This window comes from Electrona antarctica (assembly GCF_951216825.1).
Source record: "Electrona antarctica genome assembly, chromosome: 22".
Taxonomy (NCBI): Eukaryota; Metazoa; Chordata; class Actinopteri; order Myctophiformes; family Myctophidae; genus Electrona; species Electrona antarctica.
In genome coordinates, this window is record NC_136805.1 from 4,965,264 (window position 1) to 4,988,226 (window position 22,963).

A 22,963-nucleotide genomic window follows, 5' to 3' on the forward strand; every position below is an offset into this window, starting at 1 on the left:
ACCTTGGGTTGGAACCATCCATGGGTATCCACATCAAATCCATAAAGAACGTTGCAGTTCTTCCCTGTGTCATATTTATAACCCCCCCAGATATAGATATCTTCCAACAGAACAGCTGTGTGGGAGCGGCGATTGCACGGAATCCCAAGGATACATTCTGCTCTAAGTGTTGTCACTGGCATCAACTTCCTCCAGCGTAAAGGCACTGTGTTTAAGACGTAAACATCAATCTTATCATCCATTACCTTCTTCAACCCTCCAAATGAGTAGACTTTGTCTCCCACAGCAACAGCAGCACCGTCCTGATGAGGCCCTCTGATCAGATGCCACATCCAGCAGAACATTTCTCACCAGAGATCCTCCAGGGTTTAAATTAGCCTCATTCAGTCTCTGTGTGTAACAGAATGTTGTGCTATTGTGTGCTTTAACACTTATATTGGTTCAGTGGCACAAACGTCATACAATGCTTGACCAATCCACAAAGCTGATGGGTTGGGCTGGCCAATCAAGTAAGTTGATGCCTGTTGATGTCCCTAACGGCCGGGCTCCACCGGGCGCGTCAGCGTCGCGTCTCCGTCACCGTCAGGGAATGTTCCCTTTTTAATCAATGAAGGGTGGCTCCACTGCCCGCGTTGACGGAGACGCAACGCGTCCGGTGGAGCCCTGGCGTAATATGGAAAAAAAATTATCACCATAGCAACCTCAGCCAGAGAGGCTCTACACAGCAGACCGACAGGCTCTACACAGCAGACAGACAGGCTCTACACAGCAGACAGACAGGCTGTACACATCAGACAGTCTGGGACCACCAGGGGTCAAAACCCCAGGTCTGTAACTCTGAGAGCATATCAAATTTAAAATGTATCTTGCCCTGTTCTCCCCTGCAAAAGTAGAATTGAATCTGATCTGTTTCATTCATTACCCCAAATCTAATAGTGACCCACACATACAGTAGGCTACGATATGTGTCAAAAACACACACACACACACACACACACACACACACACACACACACACACACACACACACACACACACACACAAGAAGTGTCTATTTGTACGTCTCTAAATGTTTTGATGATTTGAACATGGTGGACCCTGTTGGAAACAAGTGTAATGCTTAATTGGGTCGTCCACTCACAGTTAACAGCCTTTGTATTGAGTTTGTGCTTGAAATGTACTGTAATTCTGCAAACTGTTAATAAATTCTTCAATCAATCAATCAAAAACACACACACACACACACACACACACACACACACACACACAGTAAATGGTGCATTTATATAGCGACATTTTCTTGTTTTCTCTATTTTATTTTGAAGAGAAAAACAAATGACCCCTACTACATTACCCGTTTATATTATGTTTTTGCATAGTATTTAAGTTACTTTTTAAATTTAAATTGTTAATGAGACTGCATGTTTTCACTACTTTTGTAGTGATAAGGCATTATTTTAGTTTTTTTTTTAAACAAATCTTCATAAAAGTCACAACATACAATACATTACAAATACAAAAAAGGTTATTAATGCAGTTATTACGTGACGTCATATGGAAGCGACGCATGGTCTAACAGGACCCCCGGTGGTAAAGTTTTTGCTTGGCGCTTGGACGTCTTTTTGAAAAGCAAACATAGTTTTTGTCCTGATATCTGCAAACATACTGTGAACTTATACTGACACACAGAACATGGAGGAGGATCGTGACAACATTCCATCTGCAAAAGAGAACATGGAGGGTTCTGCCAACGACATGATGGCATCTACCTCTGAACAGAACATGGAGGGTTCTGACAACATAGCATCTACATCTAGTATGGTATGCTTCAAGCTAGTGTGTTCTCTTTCACTGCACTACTTAATTCCCTGTTCTCTGTCTTGGACTTTTAATTTTAATCCGATCGGTGCCCGTGGGCATTTCCTCATAGAGTTATTAATGTATCAGAGTACAATACACCTTAGCTCTCATCTGGTCCATAGCCCTATTGCCGTTGCCATGGTGGTTCACAATTCACATGACGCTCGTACGATTATGACATGTTTCAGTCATGTTCCCTCAGTCCCTACGCTCATTCATTCTGTAGCTCAACTCATCTCGGAGTTACAGAATGTACAGAATGAGTGTAGGGACTGAGGTAGCCTAAGATTTAGACTCTTTTCGATTCTGACGTCTGCTCTCTACGAGAGTCTAAGTGAACATTACTCATGGTTTTTCAATTCTTGGCTCGCGGACCTATACTCGCTCTTAACATGTACCTACGCAAAATCTAAGGTGCTTACGTTGTTGCCCCACTTCTCAGCTTGGCCTACGCCCTGCGTTTGAAAGTTGTAGGAGCGTTGTTTTCAATAAAAAAAGGTGTTTTGATCCACTTCTGTCTCGGAATCTGGCATCCATCTTGGATTTCACTCCATTGTAAATGCGCAACAGAACATTGGCCGCTAGTGGCGCGGCTAATGTTCTGTTGCGCATTTACAATGGAGTGAAATGCCAGATTCCGAGAGACGGAGTGGATCAAAACACATTTTTTATTGAAAACAACGCTTTCAATAACCCGAGGGAACATATTGGGGCTAGGCTATGGACCAGAGCTAAATAAATACACCTCACTACCGCCGGGCCGCGCAGTTGAAAAAACAAACATACGTAATTACAGGGTTGTAATCGCTCGTGTGTGCGTGTGACCCCAGGTCGTACTCAGACATAGGGAGGGACAGAGCCATCTAATAGAAGAGTTGCGATATTGAGGGGGCAGAAACCGGAGCACTGTTCATGCAGCCTGGAGAGGGACAAGCTGGAGTTTGAAATACATTGTTTTCAACGAGGGCGGCGCAAATAAGAGCAATTGTAGGCATGTGTGCAACATGCCAACTGTTTTAAAGTATTGTACAGTGACAACTAAAGTCTCTGTAATGTTTATGTTGTATGATTACTACGAAACAATCTAAAATAATGGGATTTAAGATCATTAATTAAAGCTGGGCTGTTGCCTGGGTCCAATGCATTACTTGTCCCTATGTGTTGTCCCCATTCTCAATAGAAGTCTATGTGGAGAGAGAGCCGCTATTGGACTGGCCCCATGAAGTGAACAGAGTTTTCGTAACTCTGTCTTACTCTATGGCTCTGGGGAGGGACAGATAGACACACACACACACACACACACACACACACACACACACACACACACACACACAGTCAGTCAGTCACTCTTGGGAGCACTTGGCACTGCAAAACAAAAACTAAAAAAGGCCCAAACTGTCAACAAACAAAAATATCATTATGATTGTCTTGTGATCCAAGGCTACTTGAGACCTACTTGAAAACAACTGATGTGCACAAAAATAATCGCTGGGTCCATCTATGTATATTTATTTATTTATATATATTTTTTTCTTTTCTTTTTGCCACCTTACCTAAGTTGACTGATGTCTCTCCATCAAGCTGTATGCTGTATTTACCGCCCTCTAATCTTTTATCAACAGAACATGGAGGAGGATAGTGTCAACAGCTCAGCATCTACGTCTGAGCAGAAGATGGACTTGGGTTCTGGTTCTGGTTCTGACCTGGAACGCTGCAGCAACTGCAAAGCGATATTCTCACTTTTCAAAGTGAGCATATCATCGCTCGTCGACGCGAAGAAACTGTTCCCTCAACTTTCTGGGGCATCGAACTTTCTATGCATGGACTGCGTCAAGATGGTCAAATCAAAGACAAAGTCAGGCGGCTTCAACAAAAAGCGCTCATGGGCCGGGAGTGGTGCTTCTTCCGTCGACAGTACACCACCTCCATCTAAACGAGACAAGACGAAGGGGCCTGTGGGTGGTGGTGGTGGTGGTGGTGGTGTTGCAGCGCTGCCTCCTGCACCTACATCTACGCAGAACACGGAAGGTCCCGTACGCTACGTTGTTGTCATTCCAAAAAAAATAAGTTCTGTAGCTGCTTCTAAACAGAACGAAGACTCTGTCAACGTAACACAACCCTGTAAACGGAACATGAACAGAGTTACCACCGTCGGACCATCTGCTTCTATGCTGAACATGGCAGGTTCTGTCAAGAAACCACCAACGCAGAACATGGGAGCTTCTGTCGAGGCAGCATCTACTTCTAAACCGAACGTGGAAGGGACTAACAGTGTACCACTTACTTTAAATGATTCTCCACCGTATAACGACATGCCAATGCCATGTACGTCCGAACAGAGCACGGAGGGGTCCTTTTCTAAGAGAGTGCGACGCTGCAGTCTCTGCAAAAAAAAACTCAAACCGGGGAAAAAAGGTTTCGCGAGAATAAGGATATCAGTGATGGTTGATTTGAAGACTGCGCAAATACTGTTGCCCCATCTTTCACCGGAGGAGTTTGTATGTTATGATCCGTGCCAGAAGTGGGTAAAATCAAAAACAAAGCCACTAAGCCTGTCAAAACGTGAAGGGAAGCGTACGTGGATCGGTTTTTCTGAACAGGACATGGAGGAGGATTGTGTCAACGGCTCAGCATCTGCTTCTGTGCAGAAGATGGACTTGGGTTATTCTGGTTCTGACCTGACCACTACACCACCTCCATCTAAACGAGACAAGACGAATGCTACTGTGGATGGTGGTGGTGGTGTTTTTACAGCGCGGCCTCCTGCACCTACATCTACGCAGAACACAGAGGGTTCCGTACACTACGTTGTCATTCCAAAAACAATACCTTCTGCAGCTCCATCTAAACAGAACGAAGACTCTGTCGACGTAACAAAACCCTGTAAACCGAACATGAACAGAGATACCACCGTCGGACCATCTGCTTCTATTCTGAAAATGGCAGGTTCTGTCAAGAAACCACCAACGCAGAACATGGGAGCTTCTGTGAAGACACCATCTACTTCTAAACCGAACGTGGAAGGGACTGTTAAGGTGCCACCTACGTTTATACCAACCACGAAGGGCTCTCTACCATATGTTGTTGGTGCCAGGCTGCCTACTGTGCTACCTACCAATTGGAACGTGAAGAAGTCTGCCAACGGCATGCAATCTACATCCGAACAGAGCGCTGAGGGGTCCGGTTCTGAGGCCGTGCGACGCTGCGGTCTCTGCAAAAAAGAACTCAAACCGAAGAATAAATGTTTGGAAAGAATTAGAATATCTAAGTTGGTCGATTTGAAGACTGCGCAAGTACTGTTGCCCCATCTCTCACCGGAGGAGTTTATATGTAGAGATCCGTGCGAACAGTGGGTAAGGTCAAAAACAACGCAATGCGCCAAATACAAAACTCACCAGCGCACCTGGACAGGTTTTTCTACTGATCTTGCTGATCTTACTGATCATAACTATCCAAACACGAACTCAGGTAATTATTATTATTATTATTATTGATGTAGATCATGTAGATCTGCTATTTTTCAATAGCTAAAGTATAACATAATGCTTAAAACACCAAAAAGGGGTTCCCGCCCAGAATGGGTCAATGGGTTAATGCCATTCTTTGATGTTGTCTGTCCAGTGTCCACATCAGATGGTCCATCTCCAGCGCCCAAGAAGGACATGCCGTCTGCGTCCGAACAGAGCTCGGAGGGTTCCGCTTCTTCTAAGAGATGCAGTCACTGCAGTAAAGAACTCACAAAGTCCAGCAAAGGTTTTAAAAGAACAAGAATATCTAAGCTGCTTGATAAGAAGTCTGCGCAAGTACTGTTTCCCCATCTCTCACCAGAGGAGTTTATATGTCAGGATCCGTGCTTACAGTGGGTGAAGTCAAAAACAACAAGGTCAAAAGCCACAAATAATCGGACAAATAAGCGGACCGTTTTTTACCCTCTGCCTTGCAAAGAAATGAGGATGGATCAGGACCCCGCAATCACAAACTCAGGTTATTATTATTATTACTATTAAAAAATAAAGGTTTAATTTTGCGTCACAATCATGTTAACCACTTTAACCATTATTTTATACTTTGTCTATTCAGAAATGGCAGATATACAAGCACATAAATTATGGGCTTTTACATCTGCGATTTCTAGAACACTTTCCTGGGGGTCTTTATGCGTGTAATATGTGGTTTTAGATTTCAGCAGTGAGCCCAGTGTCTATGATGTCATGGATACTGGGCTCACTTCCTTCTGGAACTACAATTCCCATAATGCTTTGGTGCACTGCTCCTCGTGGGGAGGAGGGGGAGGGCTGTCTTACTGAGACAACATGTAGTCCAAGGACAGTCTAAGAAGGACGAGACGCGAAGACCGTACGGGCGACGCCATGTTGCTTTGGAAGGAAAGAAACATGCGCAGTTGAGACCAAGGAAGCTGAACACGGAAGTGTTGGCTGCATATAGCCCATTGCGCATGTTTCTTTCCTTCCAAAGCAACATGGCGTCGCCCGTACGGTCTTCGCGTCTCATCCTTCTTAGACTGTCCTTGATGTAGTCCAGGAAGTAAGTGAGCCCAGATGTCCATGACATCAGAGACACTGGGCTCACTGCTACAATCTAAAACCACCTATTACACACAAAGACCCCCTGGAAAGTGTTCTAATAGTTAGGTAAAGTTACCTTAAGTTGTGGCAAATCTGGGAAAGAAATGCTTACCACTAGCTTTCTTCACAGATGTGTTCATAAAGGTGTCTACTATCACAGAAAAAATTGTTCCAACCCAACTCCCTTGGGAAACTTTGTGACTCAACGTCGGGGTACCATTATCAACCAATATAAGGCAACACATTCCAAATTTCATTATACTTTAAGTAGCATGTGACATGTCAAACTAGGGGGTTTTCCTGATGCTGAATCCATTCCAAGCATTAGTTTTGCACGAAAATACTCCTTGAGCTAAATTCAGCCATAGCCTTTTTGATGACGGCTATGGGCATTTTTAAGCAAAGGAGTGTTTTTTGTGCAAAACTAATGCTTGCAATGGATTCAGCATCATGAAAACCCCCTAGTTTGACATGTCACATGCTACTTAATTAAAGTATAATGAAATTTGGAATGTGTTGCCTTATATTGGTTATAATGGTACCCCAACTTTCAGCAGCTGTCACAAAGTTTCCCAAGGGAGTTGGGTTGGAACAAATTTCTCTGTGATAGTAGACACCTTTATGAACACATCTGTGAAGAAAGCTAGTGGTAAGCATTTTTTTCCCAGATTTGCCACAACTTAAGGTAACTTTACCTAACTATAAATCTTCTAAACGTCATTAACATATATTATTTTTCCAAAATCGTGAAGTGTCCCTTTAACGGTTTTCCTGTTGTCTGTCCAGTGTCCACATCAGATGCTCCGCCTGCAGTGAACAAGAAGCGAAGTGCAAGAAGCAGAGCGATCAACTCGATAAGAATGGGACATTATTACCGTGCAATAAGAACTCTGGCGGCAGTGCCAGCTGCTAGACGAGCTCTCAGCACAGTGTGCCGAGAAATCATAAACAAAGAGGTAGGGGTGTTGTCACCATCATGACATTTTAGTTTGACGATTATTATTATTTTTTAGCAAAAGGCCGATGCACACCTCAGAAGGATAGTGACAGGTGCGTAGGGCAATGGAGGCGGGCATTAAGCAACTAGTCGACTAGTTTACTAGTCGACTAGTAAATCCACTAGTCGACCTTGTTGGTACTAGTTGACTAGTAAATCCACTAGTCGACCTTGTTGGTACTAGTTGACTAGTACTAGTTGATAAGAAAAAAAAGTGTATTTTTTTTTTCTTTTCTTCCCGATTTTGTAGGCCTCAAGATCAGGTAGATTATAGTTATAGTCACCATGTACACAGTTTTTCAATGTACAAATATTTATTTCTAAAAATATATATATATATATATTTAATTAATTAATTTATTTTATTTTTTACATAATAGGTAGTTAAACAACTAGTCGACTAGTACACTAGTCAACTAGTAAAAATGACTAGAAGTGAATGCCCTTTGGAGCATACATTAAAAAGGGTATGTTTGAAAAACAAAAAAGGTCCCCCACACTGTCAGACACTTGCCAAAATGTTGCTTTTTATTGGGTCGACGTTTCGGTCGATTAGACCTTCATCAGGACAGACAATTGTGTGCGGGCAGGGCAGCGGTGGCCGAACGGTTTGCGGAGCGGTCTTGATACCGGAAGGTCGCCAGTTCGAATCCCCGGACCGGCACGTTACAATTACCACCGCTGAAGTGCCCTTGAGCAAGGCATTGAACCCCTTCCATGAAATGTTCTATGAGCAGGGTGTGGCTGTAAACAAGCATCTCGAGCTTAGTCCACTTCCCTGGGTAAACAATGAACTTTGCTTTGCAGGACCTTTTCTTTGTTTTTCAAACAAGATACCCTTAGTTTTTAGTTGACGATTAATTGTCAAAAGTAATTGCGATCAACGATTTGAAATGTGTTCCTGGCATTGAACATATGAAGACAAAATAGGATTTCTGTTTGCCTGTGAGGCTTTGAAGTTGCACAGCTAGGGCATGATATGAAAATGACTTGAATAAACAAAGAAAGGACTGACATGTTTACGTTACATGCTTGTAGATCTGTTGCTTGCTCACGTCTGTCTTGGGGCATGATTGGCACACTGGTGTAAGAACCTTATCAATACATTTCAATAAATGATTGCTATAGGCCTGGAAATGGGGTAAAATGTAAAATTAATTGGAAAAGTTTGAAATTTTCATTGTTAATTAAAAATCCCTGTCCCTGTTAAAGTGTAGATAGTACTGGCCCACGAAATATTAATCTTAGCATTGAAATGATGTCATTATCTTAACCCATTCTGGGTGGGAACCCCTTTCTATTCGGTGTTAGCATTATGTTATGCTTTAGCTATTGAAAAATAGCAGATCTACAAGCTCATAGCGCGCCACCGAGTGGCGCGCTATGAGCTTGTAGGTCTGCTATTTTTGAAAAATCGAAGAACGACATAGAAACATAGCTTTTTCAGAAAACTGTCAGGATTCAGAAGACTTTTTTAGAATCTGATCAAAGAAAGCTCTATTGATGGATTTTCTATTTTGTATCCATTGTTTACAGTGTATTAAGTTGTCCAGAGAAAAGGAGAGACCTTTCAGGAAGCAAACCACTCGTGAAAACCTGTCCTCGTTTTCTTGGAAGGAGACGAACGCGTGGGTCGAGGAAAAGGCACCTCTCACTGTTCAGTGCCTGCGGTCGATGTTCCCACAGGCAAAGAAAATCGCTGGGCAGCAACTTGGGCTTCCGAGTGCTCGGAGGAGAGGAGAACCACCAAAGTGTGTAACCCTCTTAATGATATGGGGATTTTTTTATTTTGTATATTTTAGAAATAGGAAAGGCTCACAAATCATTTCTAAGATGCTCCAAATTTATTCCAAACGTACTTATTATTAGAAACTTAACACCGGTTTGACTTTGCAGTCTTTTTCATATTAAAGTTTTAACTTTATACTTGAAAAAGCTCAATTCGTACGCCTGCAAGGCAAAGCCATGAGGCCCATGACACAATAACTCTGCTGCCCTGGCCTTGGAGTGAATTACTTCTTTAAGTTATGAACATTGAAAAGGTTAAAGTCCCAAAAAATCCAGTCAGTTCAACGTTGCATTGTGATTGGCTGAGTGACAGTATCACTCTGAACAAATATCTACTCGTAACATAACTGCCACTGCCAGCCTTTAGTAACGAACAACTATTTTTTGAGTGGTGTAAACCACTCCTACAACTGGCTTTGTTAGTTTACGTGTCTGTCTGTCTGTTTGTCTGTCTGTCTGTCGGTCACCCAGTTCACACGGGTGTGATTTCATTACGTCAGACATTACGTCAGACCACAGCTGATCAGTCTATATAAGACCTTACACCACTCAGTTCACACGGGTGTGATTCTTTTTTTCTTTACATTCTAGTCATGGATATGATGTTTGGCATTTTTTGCGAAACCAATTCGTAGCTAACCGGAATGGAATGTAAATATTCCACAGTTACATTCTTGATCTTGATCACTAGTGGTGGATATAGGATTCCCCCCCCCCCCCCCCCCCCACACACACAGACACACACACACAAGTTTCCTATACATTATAATTGTATCATGTTAAAAAGCAAGAGTATTTCACTTCCACTCTAAGAAACACGTTCTAATAATCATGTCGGTACTGTTTAAAAGATCATAGCACTTTTGAAATTGATGTCTTTCTAATAATCACCAGTTAGTACTTTATAAAAGCAACATGAAGCTAACTATGACTTTTGATGTGTAGGACAATAACTGAAGAGGAAGTTCAACAGCTTCTGGAAAAGAGGATTGGAATGGTCATGTCTATCGCTCTATTCACGAGGACTTGCAGAAATTCATTTGTCCAGTCTGTCATTGGAGTTGAGATGTGGAGGGAAGGTTGTTCTGAAAAGGTGTTCAAGATCATGAATAGCCTTGGAGTCTCCCAGGCAATATATGCTTCCCGGCAAAACATACTCAGACTTCAAGATGACCACGATAAAGAGGTTAAGCTGTGGAAAGGACAGGTAGAGGTGAGTATTATAGGGGAGCAATATGACCATAAAATGATATAAAAACGTATACATATAGTAAAAACAAGTTGTAAGTTGTAACCATATAAAACTTGTATGCACGCAGCATCGAAATTGAACAACAATTAAACCCTTGTCCATTCATCTCCATTACGTTTAGGAACAACTAGGAACTAGGAACACTCGAATTCCAGCTTTTTCTCTCACCTGGGACCGAGTCAGGGTATTACTTTAACTTCTACATCATATCGGTTTATTATTACCATTTTGTTGAATGAATTCTTCCCTAGCAATCAAACCTCATATCTTCCCATAACAGATAACATCCCAAGCCAAGCATGAACGTCTAGGAGGAAACAAGCCCACGATTTGGGCATTTCGCTTTGCCCATAGAAACCGCATAACATTCAGACATCTACAGGGGCCTCCGAAAAAAGCAGTGGAGGTGTCACCAGACAGCATCCTGCCATCCAAACAGGTACACATCCTTTAAAGAAAACATGCACATGACCACCAGCTTGCTGCTGTCACCAACATGAATATGATACTTTCTTTCTTTTTTTATGTTAGACATATGAGGCACTGCGACAGCGCATGAAGACAATCGTGATGCGCATAATTGTTGACAACCTCACAGCCCTAGAAGGATTGAGAAGCAAGGTTGTATGGCACATTCCACATTTATACTCCAAGCAGATGGACAAGAAGAGCAATGTTGTAAGTACAGATGTACAATCACTCATATTAACTAACACCAGCAAATCCCATGGAAATCCAGCCTGTATTTCTTTAGATGCCGTATGTTGTTCTGGACGGTGGACCAAGTTGTTGTACTGGGAGCGTATCTATAATAATAATAACAACAATAATATTAATAATGTATTTGTGCTTTACAGAGCAATAAAGAAAAAAGAAAAGCAAAGGCATAGAACATTAAACCTAGCAATACAGTCAGGATTTTAAAAGCCCAACTGAAACGAGTGAAGAAATAGGTCTTGAGCTGTGCTTTAAAGATGTCTACAGATGCTGCCTGTCGAAGGTATAGTGGGAGTTTGTTCCACTTCCACGCCGTCGGCCCGTAGAAGCAGAAAGGTGCTTCACCGTTTTTTTTAGTTGCCATTTTCTAGGCATGTCGAGCAGGCCAGCAGTGGACGACCTAAGGGGCCGGTTTCTAAGATAAGATGAAAGAAGGAATTCAGAATAATAACCCCCAGGATCCTAACTGTAGTGTTACTTTTTACAGTCAGGTTACAGAGTCTATTTCTTATTGATTCTTTCTGTTCACTAGAACCAATTCTGAGAACTTCTGTTTTATCCTCATTTAGCTTGAGATAGTTCTCATTCATCCTGCATTTAATGCTGGATGCTATGTTTCCTGGGTTCTATGTTCCCCTGGGTTCTATGTTCCCCTGGGTTCTATGTTCCCCGCTTACAACCCGTATAACCCGTAGAACATATGGATGTACCGATTCGACCCACCAGCTGTGCCTTCTTTACACCTCATCTACACTGCAAGCGAGTGAACGAGGAAATCTCAATGGAATACCCGTTTTTCAATGAGACTGTCCTGACGTACCGCGGGCAACAACGCACTGTCGTCCACCCCTCCTGTATTCGCTCGCTCGAGTGTATATTTGAGCGAGGTTTCGCAGTCCCAAACACTGGTTGAGATCTACACGCTAGTATTATTTATTGGTTATTTGATTGGTTCAGGCTTTGTCAGAACGCAATGACCGACACTCCATATCAGGACAGTTTTTCGCGTGACATCGCCGTCGTTACGCTCGCTCCTTGCCTGTGTAGATGAGGCGTTTGACTAGCAGGGCTAAAGATAGTGAAATTCCTCCAAAAAGAACTTAACTATGACCTTTAAATTTCTCTAATGGGCGTTTCTTGTTTTTAATACAGGTCAATCTTGGGGCAGTCCCTGTGGACTGGGGCATAACAAAAGGAGATCGTGAGATAATGGACAGCCTTATTGAATATGTCCCAACGTTGAATGAGAAACCCCGCCAAGTGCTGTGCTGTTCAGACGGCCTCAACGTCGACTCGACGGAGGAGCCCAGTCAATCAACAGCTCGACAGAGATTTGAAGGGCTTGTGGACGCGCCGCCAGAACATCACAAGGAATCCCTGTGTTACCAGGTGACAAACTTAAGTGCTTGAGTTGTATAACTATATGAATGAATCATCAGGGTTCCCATGGTCATGGAATTCCTGGTAATATTAAAATTAGAAGAATTATTTTTTTTTCCAGTCCTGGAATAGGTTTGGAATTTATCAAGGGTCCTGGAAAAATAGTTTACTATGCATTGTTTTTGGCACCCAGAACTTGAGGCAAGTAAATTGACCCTATGGTGAGCCAACCCAGGGCAAAGCCAGGAGGGGAAAGAAGCGTACCACCTATGTAGACGTGCTGCGGCGCGACAGCTTGGCTGACAAGACTGCAGAGCTCAAGAACCTGATGTTGGATAGGAAATTTTGGAGGGCAGCGATCCAGGAATCCCGAGTTGGTGTTGGCCAGACCTCATTCTCGCAGCAACTAACGTAATATGTAACATAAGTTGTTATTCGCCAAACAGGCAGCGTGATTGCAGCCTAATGTGTACCAGACAGTACGTGACACAAATCAGATCTACAAGCTCACATCGTGCTGCAGCGTGATCCTATGCCTGTGCCCTAGGACAGGGGTTCTCAACCCGTGGGTCGCGACCCCTCGGGGGGTCGCCAAATTATTTTAGGGGGTCCCCAAATTATTTTCAAAAAAAAAAAAAAAAAAAAAGATTTAAAAAATAAAATGTCACGATTTTTCAAAAATAGCAGACCTACAAGCTCGTAGCGCGCCACTCGGTGGCGCGCTATGAGCTTGTAGATCTGCTATTTGTCAATAGCTAAATTATAACAATGCTTAAAACACCAAAAGGGGTTCCGCCCAAAATGGTTTAAGGTTATTGTAGCAGTCAATTTATATTGGGGGTCGGGAGGGGGCGGGGCGGGGGTCCCGAGACATTGCCAAAGCATTTCTGGGGGTCCCCGGCCAAAAACGTTGAGAACCCCTGCCCTAGGATAAGGTGGTGTAGCAAAACATTTGGTGCAAAATTTTGAATAGAATTATAGCATTCTATTCTATGCTTTATTGTTGCACATAGGAGTAAGATGCTTATTGCACTAAATGATTGTTATATGGGCCTGGAAATTGGGCTAAATATTCTGGAAAGGTTTTGCAAATTCGAAAAATGAGTGGGAACCCTGAAAATCAATTATCGCATAACATGAGGGCCCTCAGGTGGTGTAGGGGTGAAGTACCAGTACAACCATGGAGGTTGTCAGAGGTGCTACGTCCTCTTTCACAGAAGGGAGGATTAATTTGAAGAAAGGAATAACTGGGTACAATAAAAAGGTTGTCTAGTTTTGGCAAATTATATTCCTCATCTCAACCAAAGGCATGGCCCCCCCATATCTCACAAGTATGATCGTACCCTACAAACCCTCCCGCGCACTCAGATCAGCCAACGCAGGGAAGCTGGAGGTACCTTCACTAAAAACGCCGGGACAACGCTCCACACGTCCCAAACTCTTCTCCCTTCTGGCTCCAAAACTATGGAATGCACTTCCCATCACAGTCAGAACTGCAGCCTCACTCCCAATCTTCCGCCTTAGTCTGAAAACCCACCTCTTCAGACTCCACCATGGCCCGTAGCACTTGCCCTAGCCTAGCCCCTTAGATAGCACATTATGTAGACTTAGATAGTATTTTAAACAGACTTATAGCTTGTTACGTAGACAGCTCTAGAATTGCACTTTATGTAGTCATAGCACTTTATAGTACACATGTATAATATATTATATAGTATAGTATGTATAGTTAACATAGATACTCCACTGTTACGTTCTTAGTTTACGCATGATTCATGATAACTACTTTTTATATATGTGATGTATGCCATGCTTTTGTTATTGCTTAATGTAAATCGCTCTGGATTAAGAGCGTCTGCTAAATGCCTAAATTGTAAATTGAACCACAGGACATTACGAAAATGCTGTTCAGTGAGAAGAGTCTGGAGGCTCGAGGATCTCTGTCCCAGCTCAAATCAGTGTTTGCAGTGAGAGGCCATTGTATTGAATCACAGGTCAAGGACACAATCCAACGTGTCTGGGATGTGGATTTCATCACGGTAATATTCCGAAAATGTGCATTGCATCCATTGCTTTAACTTTCTTCAAATGCATATAATCTGCAATAAACATCACCTAATCCAAAAACCAATGTTTTTTTTTTCTCCCTACAAAGTTTGTGACGTCCGCTTACATCACTTTATACGCTGCTACCGAGTACAACCTTGACACTGTTGATCAGCAGCCGTCAGACTTCCCCACAGACACTAAGGCCCAAATGGAGTGGCTTAGTGGACTCGCACACAGACTGGTGGACTTGGTGTGGATGCCACCACCTCAAGAAGACATCAATGCTGCTGCTGCCACTGCAAGTCTCTCTGAAGTAAAGAAGAGTGATTCCTGTTTCTGTGGAGCAGGTAGGCAAAATCTCTGGCACTCTATTGCCAGAAAAGTTATGCAATCTGTGTGCTTGACTAGGGTTTGACTGGATTGCTGAATTCCTACAATGCCCATAATGCTTTCGTGCACTTGTGGTTGGGAAACACCCCATGTGGGCTGTCTTACTGAGACAACATGTAGTCCAGGAAGGAACACTAACATTTCTAGCAACACATATTACACACATAAAACCCCCAGGAAAGTGTGTGTTTCTTGTGTCCTACAGTAAATATCATTAAAATAAGATCTGGTTGCAAAAGGGCTGAAGTGGACCTTTAAGTGAATTGAATGTAACAGTGCAGCGCTGTGATCGATTTGATCTGAAATGTACCTCTGATTCTGGACACATCAACAATATTGGATAAAAGAAACGTCTCCACCTTTTGTGGAACCTGGTCCATTTCTGCCATGCAGCTAAATTATTTGTTATTATTTTGTTTGTCTTCCGTATATCATGATTTTAAATGTTTTTTATGCCTTCTTAATAGTACCTTGAACTACGTTTGTGAATGTAAAGTGCTATTACCTTATATGTCAGATAGGCCTAGTTGAGTGTTTGTATGTCAAACTTAAATCTGTGTCTACGTTATTTTAGAAAAACCAGGTGAACCATTAGTGCAGTGCTGCAGCAACCTGTGTGAAGGCGTGTGGTTCCATGAAGGTTGCGCGCGGATGGTGAAAAGAACCGATCCGAGCGTCACTCAGGATTGGTTCTGCAGCCCAGAGTGTCAAGGAGACGGCACCTACATATACTGTTACTGTAAAGAGCAACGAGGGGGACAGATGGTACAGTGTGCACTCATGGACCAGTGCAGAAGACATGAGTGGTACCACAAGGACTGTCTGAGTCAGAACGAGTCAGAACAAGAAAATGCTGCCTCTGAGGAGTGTAAGAAATTACTTGTTGTTCTGTCCTCTAGTCTAGGAGTCCACCTAGACTCTTACACTAGAATAATCTGAGACTTGTGACTTGATTTTAACTCGACCATCTGTGACTTCAGACCTGGAGGTTTTATGACTAGGACTTGAACTTTGACTTTTATGAATTTAAAAAGTAATTCAAATGCTTGTAAAGAAATAAGCTATTGTGTACTAAAAATAGACTAAAACTACTAGAATTACCTGAAGTAAATGATCTGATAATGATCACCAGTAGAGGGGACAAAGTGTGAATTAAGTGTCCCATGACATATTTTCACACTAAGCTACTCTGTTGTAAACAAGAGTTTGGACTGTTGTAAACAAGAGTTTGGACTGGTGATTGAGTGACTTGGACTTGAGTTCTGGAGACTTATGGACTTGTGGTTAATTGACTTCACTACAAATCTGCTAACCAGATATATCCTCGCTATCGGACAGAAACTTTGTATGTCCAAAACCGTACCAAAACCATACCTTTCAGGAAATGTAACAAAAATTGTCAAACAGTGAAAATAGAAGGTCTACATGCTCACGTTGTGAATTTATTTGTATATCGGCTACTTTCACAACTTTTGCTTGAAGGAACATCAAAAGTTGAAATATTGAGATGCAAGGTTTCTTCCCTGACGGCGACGGTATATTTGAAATAGTACATTTGAGTACATGTGAAATATAACATGCTTAACAAAATGCTTGATACCGTTTCTTTCCCCATTACAGTTACATGGTACTGCTCAGAGATGTGCTTCATTGCGTCCGATGCAGACGACCATGTGCTCAACTACACGAAGGCTCTTGTGTGGGAGGGGCTTTACAACATGACAAGACGAGATGCTATCAGAGAGGGTGATGGAGAAGCCATGACAGACTTCTGGAAAATGGACATGGTTCTGTTCTGGGCTAGAAACCACCTCAAGGATTTCACCACCTGCCATCGATTGCTCACCGGTAGGACTTAGAAAATGTAATGTGTCGCTATGGGCGTTCTGTCACTGTAATACCAATGTCTTAATTAATCAGGTGCATCTTGTCTGAATAGGGATTGAAGGATTCTACCCAGAGCACATTAGACAAGACCTGAAGTGGAACCGTGTGGCAAACCTTGAAGGAAAACCTGGAGGCAACATCAGCTTAGACTTAGTCAATCAATTAATGAATGTCGAATTCAAAGGTATGAACTTATATTTGCTAAACAATTTTACAGATGCAATTTGTTGAGTGACAAATTTGACGTAGTTCTCATCCTGATTATGTCAAGGCTTTGCATTATGAATTGGTTGTGTCTGAAACGGTCACTCATACGCTACTCCCTCCTTAGTCAGAGTCAGTGAGTCAGATGTAGAGGACTGTATAGTGAACTCGTCGGGGGGGAAAACAAAACCTTTCGGACACGACCCAGGTCGGCGTCAATTCCTTTCAGCCAAACCAGTGCATTGTGAGATTGGTAGAGCTTAGTTAGTGACCAGATTTGTCTGTCTGTACCCTACATTTCATCACGGTGCATTGGAGGGTCAAATTAGTCCACTATCAGACGCTACTTAAAAATCAAAAATGTTATAGTTACTGTACATTAGAACCAGGAAAGCATCTGTGTCATAAGTACTCTCCGCATGAATTCAGTCTCAACAGTGTCATTTGAAGGTAGGTCACTCAGGCGTTGAAGGATTCACTCTGACGTGATATCTGTGATGTCAGTGACGTCACATACTAACCATAGCAACCATGCTCGTTTTTTTGGTTGCTAACCATAGCAACCATGCTTGTTTTTTTGGTAAGAACACGGGTACACGGGTACAAAGCCAGTTGTTGGAGTGGTTTGCACCACTCAAAAATTGCGTAATCCAGCAGTAGGGAATGCTTCAGACACGGCTATGATCTGAAGCTCTCCCATCTGAGGAGGTTTATGATCTGAAGCTCTCCCATCTGAGGAGGTTTATGATCTGAAGCTCTCCCATCTGAGGAGGTTTATGATCTGAAGCTCTCCATCTGAGGAGGTTTATGATCTGAAGCTCTCCCATCTGAGGAGGTTTATGATCTGAAGCTCTCCCATCTGAGGAGGTTTATGATCTGAAGCTCTCCCATCTGAGGAGGTTTATGATCTGAAGCTCTCCCATCTGAGGAGGTTTTATGATCTGAAGCTCTCCCATCTGAGGAGGTTTATGATCTGAAGCTCTCCCATCTGAGGAGGTTTGATCTGAAGCTCTCCCATCTGAGGAGGTTTATGATCTGAAGCTCTCCCATCTGAGGAGGTTTGATCTGAAGCTCTCCCATCTGAGGAGGTTTATGATCTGAAGCTCTCCCATCTGAGGAGGTTTGATCTGAAGCTCTCCCATCTGAGGAGGTTTATGATCTGAAGCTCTCCCATCTGAGGAGGTTTGATCTGAAGCTCTCCCATCTGAGGAGGTTTATGATCTGAAGCTCTCCCATCTGAGGAGGTTTATGATCTGAAGCTCTCCCATCTGAGGAGGTTTGATCTGAAGCTCTCCCATCTGAGGAGGTTTATGATCTGAAGCTCTCCCATCTGAGGAGGTTTGATCTGAAGCTCTCCCATCTGAGGAGGTTTTTGTTAAAAAAAAACATCTATTCCAGAACTGTCTGGAATTAAGAGTAAATTGTGCAGAAATGGCAACATTATGATCACAATAGTCAATCATATGGAACCATTGTATTTGCAACCTTAGGCTCCCCCGAGGTTCTGACCCTGATCATTGTGACATACTGAGCTGTAATTCTGCATTCTGTAGAGTCCTTGGGACGTGTGAGCGACCACTACAACATTGAGAGGATGAAGCAGTGTGGAATGATGGTAGGAGCATTTGGAAGCACGGCAGATCGGCCTCTCATCGCGCTAGGAGCCGAAAACGGCAGCGGCCTCACAACGTCCCTGCCCTCAACGCACTACCACAAGATAAAAAGACGAGGTGACATTACTAAGTTTGTGGCCGAGTATAAGAAGGACCATCTCTTCAGGTACATTCCCGGGAGAGCACACCAGGGTTTTGAGAAGTTTGCCTACGAGCAGAAAGTAAAAACCCCCAATAAGATGGGGACCACGATGAGGAAGCTGGCTCAGGACATGGACCAACATCAGTGACTGAGGAGGACAATACGTGAGTGCCACCCGGTTCACATTGCATTTAGGGTTATGTTGGGTTAGTTAGTATATTAATACACTAGACTGCATGTCTCTCTCCTTCTCTCTTTCCTGTCTGTCTTCACTGTAACTATCAATGAAGGCAGAAAAGCCAAAAAGAATTGTATACAAACCTTTTCACCATTTTTCAAGATTTTCGAGAATAGCCGAAGCATAAAATAAGGAAGTGATTTTGATGCTATATTAACGCATTTTGCTAGGGACTCGGGGGTTTGTTGTACTGCACGAGATCCTATACTTGCAACAAGCCATGTTGAAACAATGGACTTCATCCACATCTAAAAAAAGCCTCTTTTTTTGTACTTTATTTTTAAACCAGGACCGCCATTGATCAATCAAGAGACCAAGACGCGTGTGATGTCTCCTGCAAGGAGGCCTGCTTGACCACATTTATGCAATGGACCAGTTATCTGATGGCAAAGTCCTGCCCATGATCCCTGCACCGCTTCACTCCCATTGGTTTCTGCTGCTTGGTTTGCCATCCACTACCATTGAACTTATTTTCAGTTGTCTCATATTTGTGTTTAAAGTATTCAATAATTATGTTAAACTTGGCCTCAGTAAAAAGGAATTACTTTGGTGTAGTATACCTGGGCATAAAGTTGTTTTGTTCCTTGCAACCAACCTCAGAGGTGGTGGTTGGCCAGTCAGCGACCAATCAGAAGGCTGACGATTAGAATTAAGTTAGCCTATGTTATATTTTGTGATTTATTAAATGGGGAATAAACCCTAAGCTTACTTTGTTTTCTGGGTCAGGCTGAACTACAGCAGGGTAAAAACATGGAGCTTACTTTGTAGTTTGTTCTCTGGGTCAGGCTGAACTACAGCAGGGTAAAAACATGGAGCTTACTTTGTAGTTTGTTCTCTGGGTCAGGCTGAACTACAGCAGGGTAAAAACATGGAGCTTACTTTGTAGTTTGTTTTCTGGGTCAGGTTGAACTACAGCAGGGTAAAAACATGGAGCTTACTTTGTAGTTTGTTTTCTGGGTCAGGTTGAACTACAGCAGGGTAAAAACATGGAGCTTACTTTGTAGTTTGTTTTCTGGGTCAGGTTGAACTACAGCAGGGTAAAAACATGGAGCTTACTTTGTAGTTTGTTTTCTGGGTCAGGTTGAACTACAGCAGGGTAAAAACATGGAGCTTACTTTGTAGTTTGTTTTCTGGGTCAGGCTGAACTACAGCAGGGTAAAAACATGGAGCTTACTTTGTAGTTTGTTTTCTGGGTCAGGCTGAACTACAGCAGGGTAAAAACATGGAGCTTACTTTGTAGTTTGTTTTCTGGGTCAGGCTGAACTACAGCAGGGTAAAAACATGGAGCTTACTTTGTAGTTTGTTTTCTGGGTCAGGCTGAACTACAGCAGGGTAAAAACATGGAGCTTACTTTGTAGTTTGTTATCTGGGTCAGGCTGAACTACAGCAGGGTAAAAACATGGAGCTTACTTTGTAGTTTGTTTTCTGGGTCAGGCTGAACTACAGCAGGGTAAAAACATGGAGCTTACTTTGTAGTTTGTTTTCTGGGTCAGGCTGAACTACAGCAGGGTAAAAACATGGAGCTTACTTTGTAGTTTGTTTTCTGGGTCAGGCTGAACTACAGCAGGGTAAAAACATGGAGCTTACTTTGTAGTTTGTTTTCTGGGTCAGGCTGAACTACAGCAGGGTAAAAACCAAATGCCTTCTAAACAGTTTTCTGAAAAACATATCGTTGCTGTCGGGACCACCTTACTGCATTTTTTTTAGGTTTTTGATTATTATTATTATTTATTTATTCTCCATAAATCAGTGCTATTGAACACCCTTTACGTCTGTGTGTTGTTTTGAAAATATTTAACCAATAAAAAGTAGTAAAAAGCGCTTTCGGACAAAACCTCATAACTCCATTGGGACCCTCAAACTGCCTCCTAAAAGCACCTCTCCCCCTCCTCCTAAAGCAACTAACTCCACATCTCCCCCGCTCATGGAAGCAATTGACAATATATAAAGTCACCAACTTTGATGAGGCAGTATTGCTTTATTGTCAAAATGTAAGGTCTTCTTCATTTCCTGATTTTTTTTTTATTCTCACAGAAGCAAAGATTTGAGATAAAATGCTCACTTTTCAAAATTCTTAAAAAAAGCAGCTCTACAAGCTCGTAGCCCGGCACAAAGTGGCGCACTATGAGCTATATCTGGTATTTTTTTATTAGTGCAGTTCTTAACCTGAATCGGAAAACAAACCACAAAATCAGCCTCGGGTTTCATCCCAAGATTTATACATTTTCTTTTTCATTGTGATGTTTATATTTTTCAGTGAAGCAAGTCATTCTGATTGGGCAACCAACATCATATTTAGCATATCATATTTATGCTCTGATGAAGGCTCATAGCCAAAATGCGTAAGCGGTTGTTTATTGGTGTGTGCCAATAAAAAAGGAAATGTGAGTACTATGTCCTCCCATTATTTGAAATGATGTTCTACCTTGGGATATTTTTTTTTAATTCTTACTTTTGAAGTATACTGGATTTTGGGTCTAGCACTCCACTGTGCTAGACCCAAAGTGGCCTTGTGGTTAGAGTGTCCGCCCTGAGACTGGGAGGTCGGGGTTCAATCCCCGGCCGGGTCATACCAAAGACTCTAAAAAATGGGACCCAGTGCCTCCCTGCTTGACACTCAGCATCAAGGGTTGGATTGGGGGTAAGTCCCTGCGACATACTAGCGTCATGTCCAGGGGGTGTACTTGTACATCAAGCTGCCTCACGCTACAGAAACAGGAGATAGGCTCCTGCCCTATGGGCCTCATGGCTCGGCAAGGCTACTTACTTGAGAAAACCCATCGTTGATGCGCAACCTATTTTTCTTATTGAAATCATATTTAGCCTAATGGTTAATCACTGTGTCCATCTTTGAAACGGTTGACGGTGTGGTCAAAGTGAAATCCATAATCTTTGGGTGATTTCTACAGTCATGGGTGGTGGTAGCCTTGAAAACACCTGTTTATTTTGTTAAAATAATGATGCATATAATGTATACTATTTAGAAGTAGGACCTGGGCACACAGCACCTTCAAGCACATCAACATATTTAGCTATTTCTTACTTTACTATCTTTTATACTTAATTATTTTGTTTTTGCTACAATGTTGAAGAACAAACCCCCTAAAATGATTCTTGTATACAAAAAGACCGGTACTCTTATATGAGATTGATGTGTCTTTTCCTCAGGGTTCTGTGGAGATTTTTCTAAGTCGCTCGTTGAGAATGAATATGGAGATCCAGGCAGGCACATAATCCTTATTTCCGTTTATTGATCAGCAATCAGTTACAGACAGGTTACAGATATCATCGTTCCATCGTATTGAGGCCTGCATCTCATGCAGGGCCCCCCTTGTCTCTCTCTCTCTCTGTCTCTCTCTGTCTCTCACTCACACTCTTCTACTGATCCCCTACCTGTCTTATACAGTCTTAACATGTGGGTGTCACCCTGTTCCTGCGTGTGTGTGTGTGTGTGTGTGTGTGTGTGTGTGTGTTGTTGACCCTCAAGGCTTAGTCAACAAGCTACCACAGAGTCAGCAATCAGTCACCACAGGGGTCTTTCTGTTGAACGCATTCCTTGGGTGGTAAAAGTCACTGAGCCTACTATATATGACAGGAAGAACTCACAGCTGTTATTTAAGATAGCTGACTATCCCAAAGTGTCCCTGCGCCATCTTTAGTGACTGGCTATCCCAGATGGGACTCAATGTGACCTCCTATAAGCCAAAGTATTATGTGTACAATTATGACATATGTTGAGATGCATAAGCTATCAAAATATACATCAGACCCCCCTTCTGGGGAATTAAATATTCCCCAGACATAATTCATATTTTATAAATGACCAAAATTAATTTTCCAAAAAAATGTTCACTTTTTTC

At 42.5% G+C, this 22,963-nt stretch overlaps 2 protein-coding genes across 2 annotated transcripts in view; both read left to right on the forward strand.

Annotated features, from left to right (window-relative positions):
• Positions 1 to 21,491, forward strand: part of LOC306915944 (uncharacterized protein) — a 67,475-nt gene extending 45,984 nt beyond the window's left edge. The window contains exon 20 of the mRNA XM_079493616.1: positions 19,396 to 21,491. The gene's annotated coding sequence lies outside the window, so the exon portion shown is untranslated. The remainder of the gene's footprint in view (positions 1 to 19,395) is intronic.
• On the forward strand, positions 1,579 to 21,491 carry LOC306915946 (uncharacterized protein). Its single transcript, XM_079493619.1, has 17 exons — positions 1,579 to 1,821; positions 3,483 to 5,328; positions 5,482 to 5,844; positions 7,233 to 7,402; positions 8,980 to 9,194; positions 10,177 to 10,444; positions 10,605 to 10,667; positions 10,764 to 10,922; positions 11,015 to 11,161; positions 12,353 to 12,589; positions 14,470 to 14,619; positions 14,736 to 14,976; positions 15,594 to 15,887; positions 16,640 to 16,867; positions 16,959 to 17,090; positions 18,664 to 19,029; positions 19,393 to 21,491. The coding sequence occupies exons 1-16, from the start codon at positions 1,693 to 1,695 to the stop codon at positions 19,011 to 19,013; spliced, it is 4,992 nt and encodes a 1,663-aa protein (XP_079349745.1). The 5' UTR covers positions 1,579 to 1,692; the 3' UTR covers positions 19,014 to 19,029; positions 19,393 to 21,491.
• Positions 21,492 to 22,963: the final 1,472 nt, after the last annotated feature.

Coding starts and splice junctions, on each gene's coding strand:
- LOC306915946 (XM_079493619.1), top strand. CDS start 1,693: ATGGAGGAGGATCGTGACAACATTCCATCTGCAAAAGAGAACATGGAG. Junction 10,923..11,014: donor GCATCCTGCCATCCAAACAG/GTACACATCCTT, acceptor TTTTTATGTTAG/ACATATGAGGCACTGCGACA. Junction 12,590..14,469: donor AGGAATCCCTGTGTTACCAG/GTGACAAACTTA, acceptor ATTGAACCACAG/GACATTACGAAAATGCTGTT.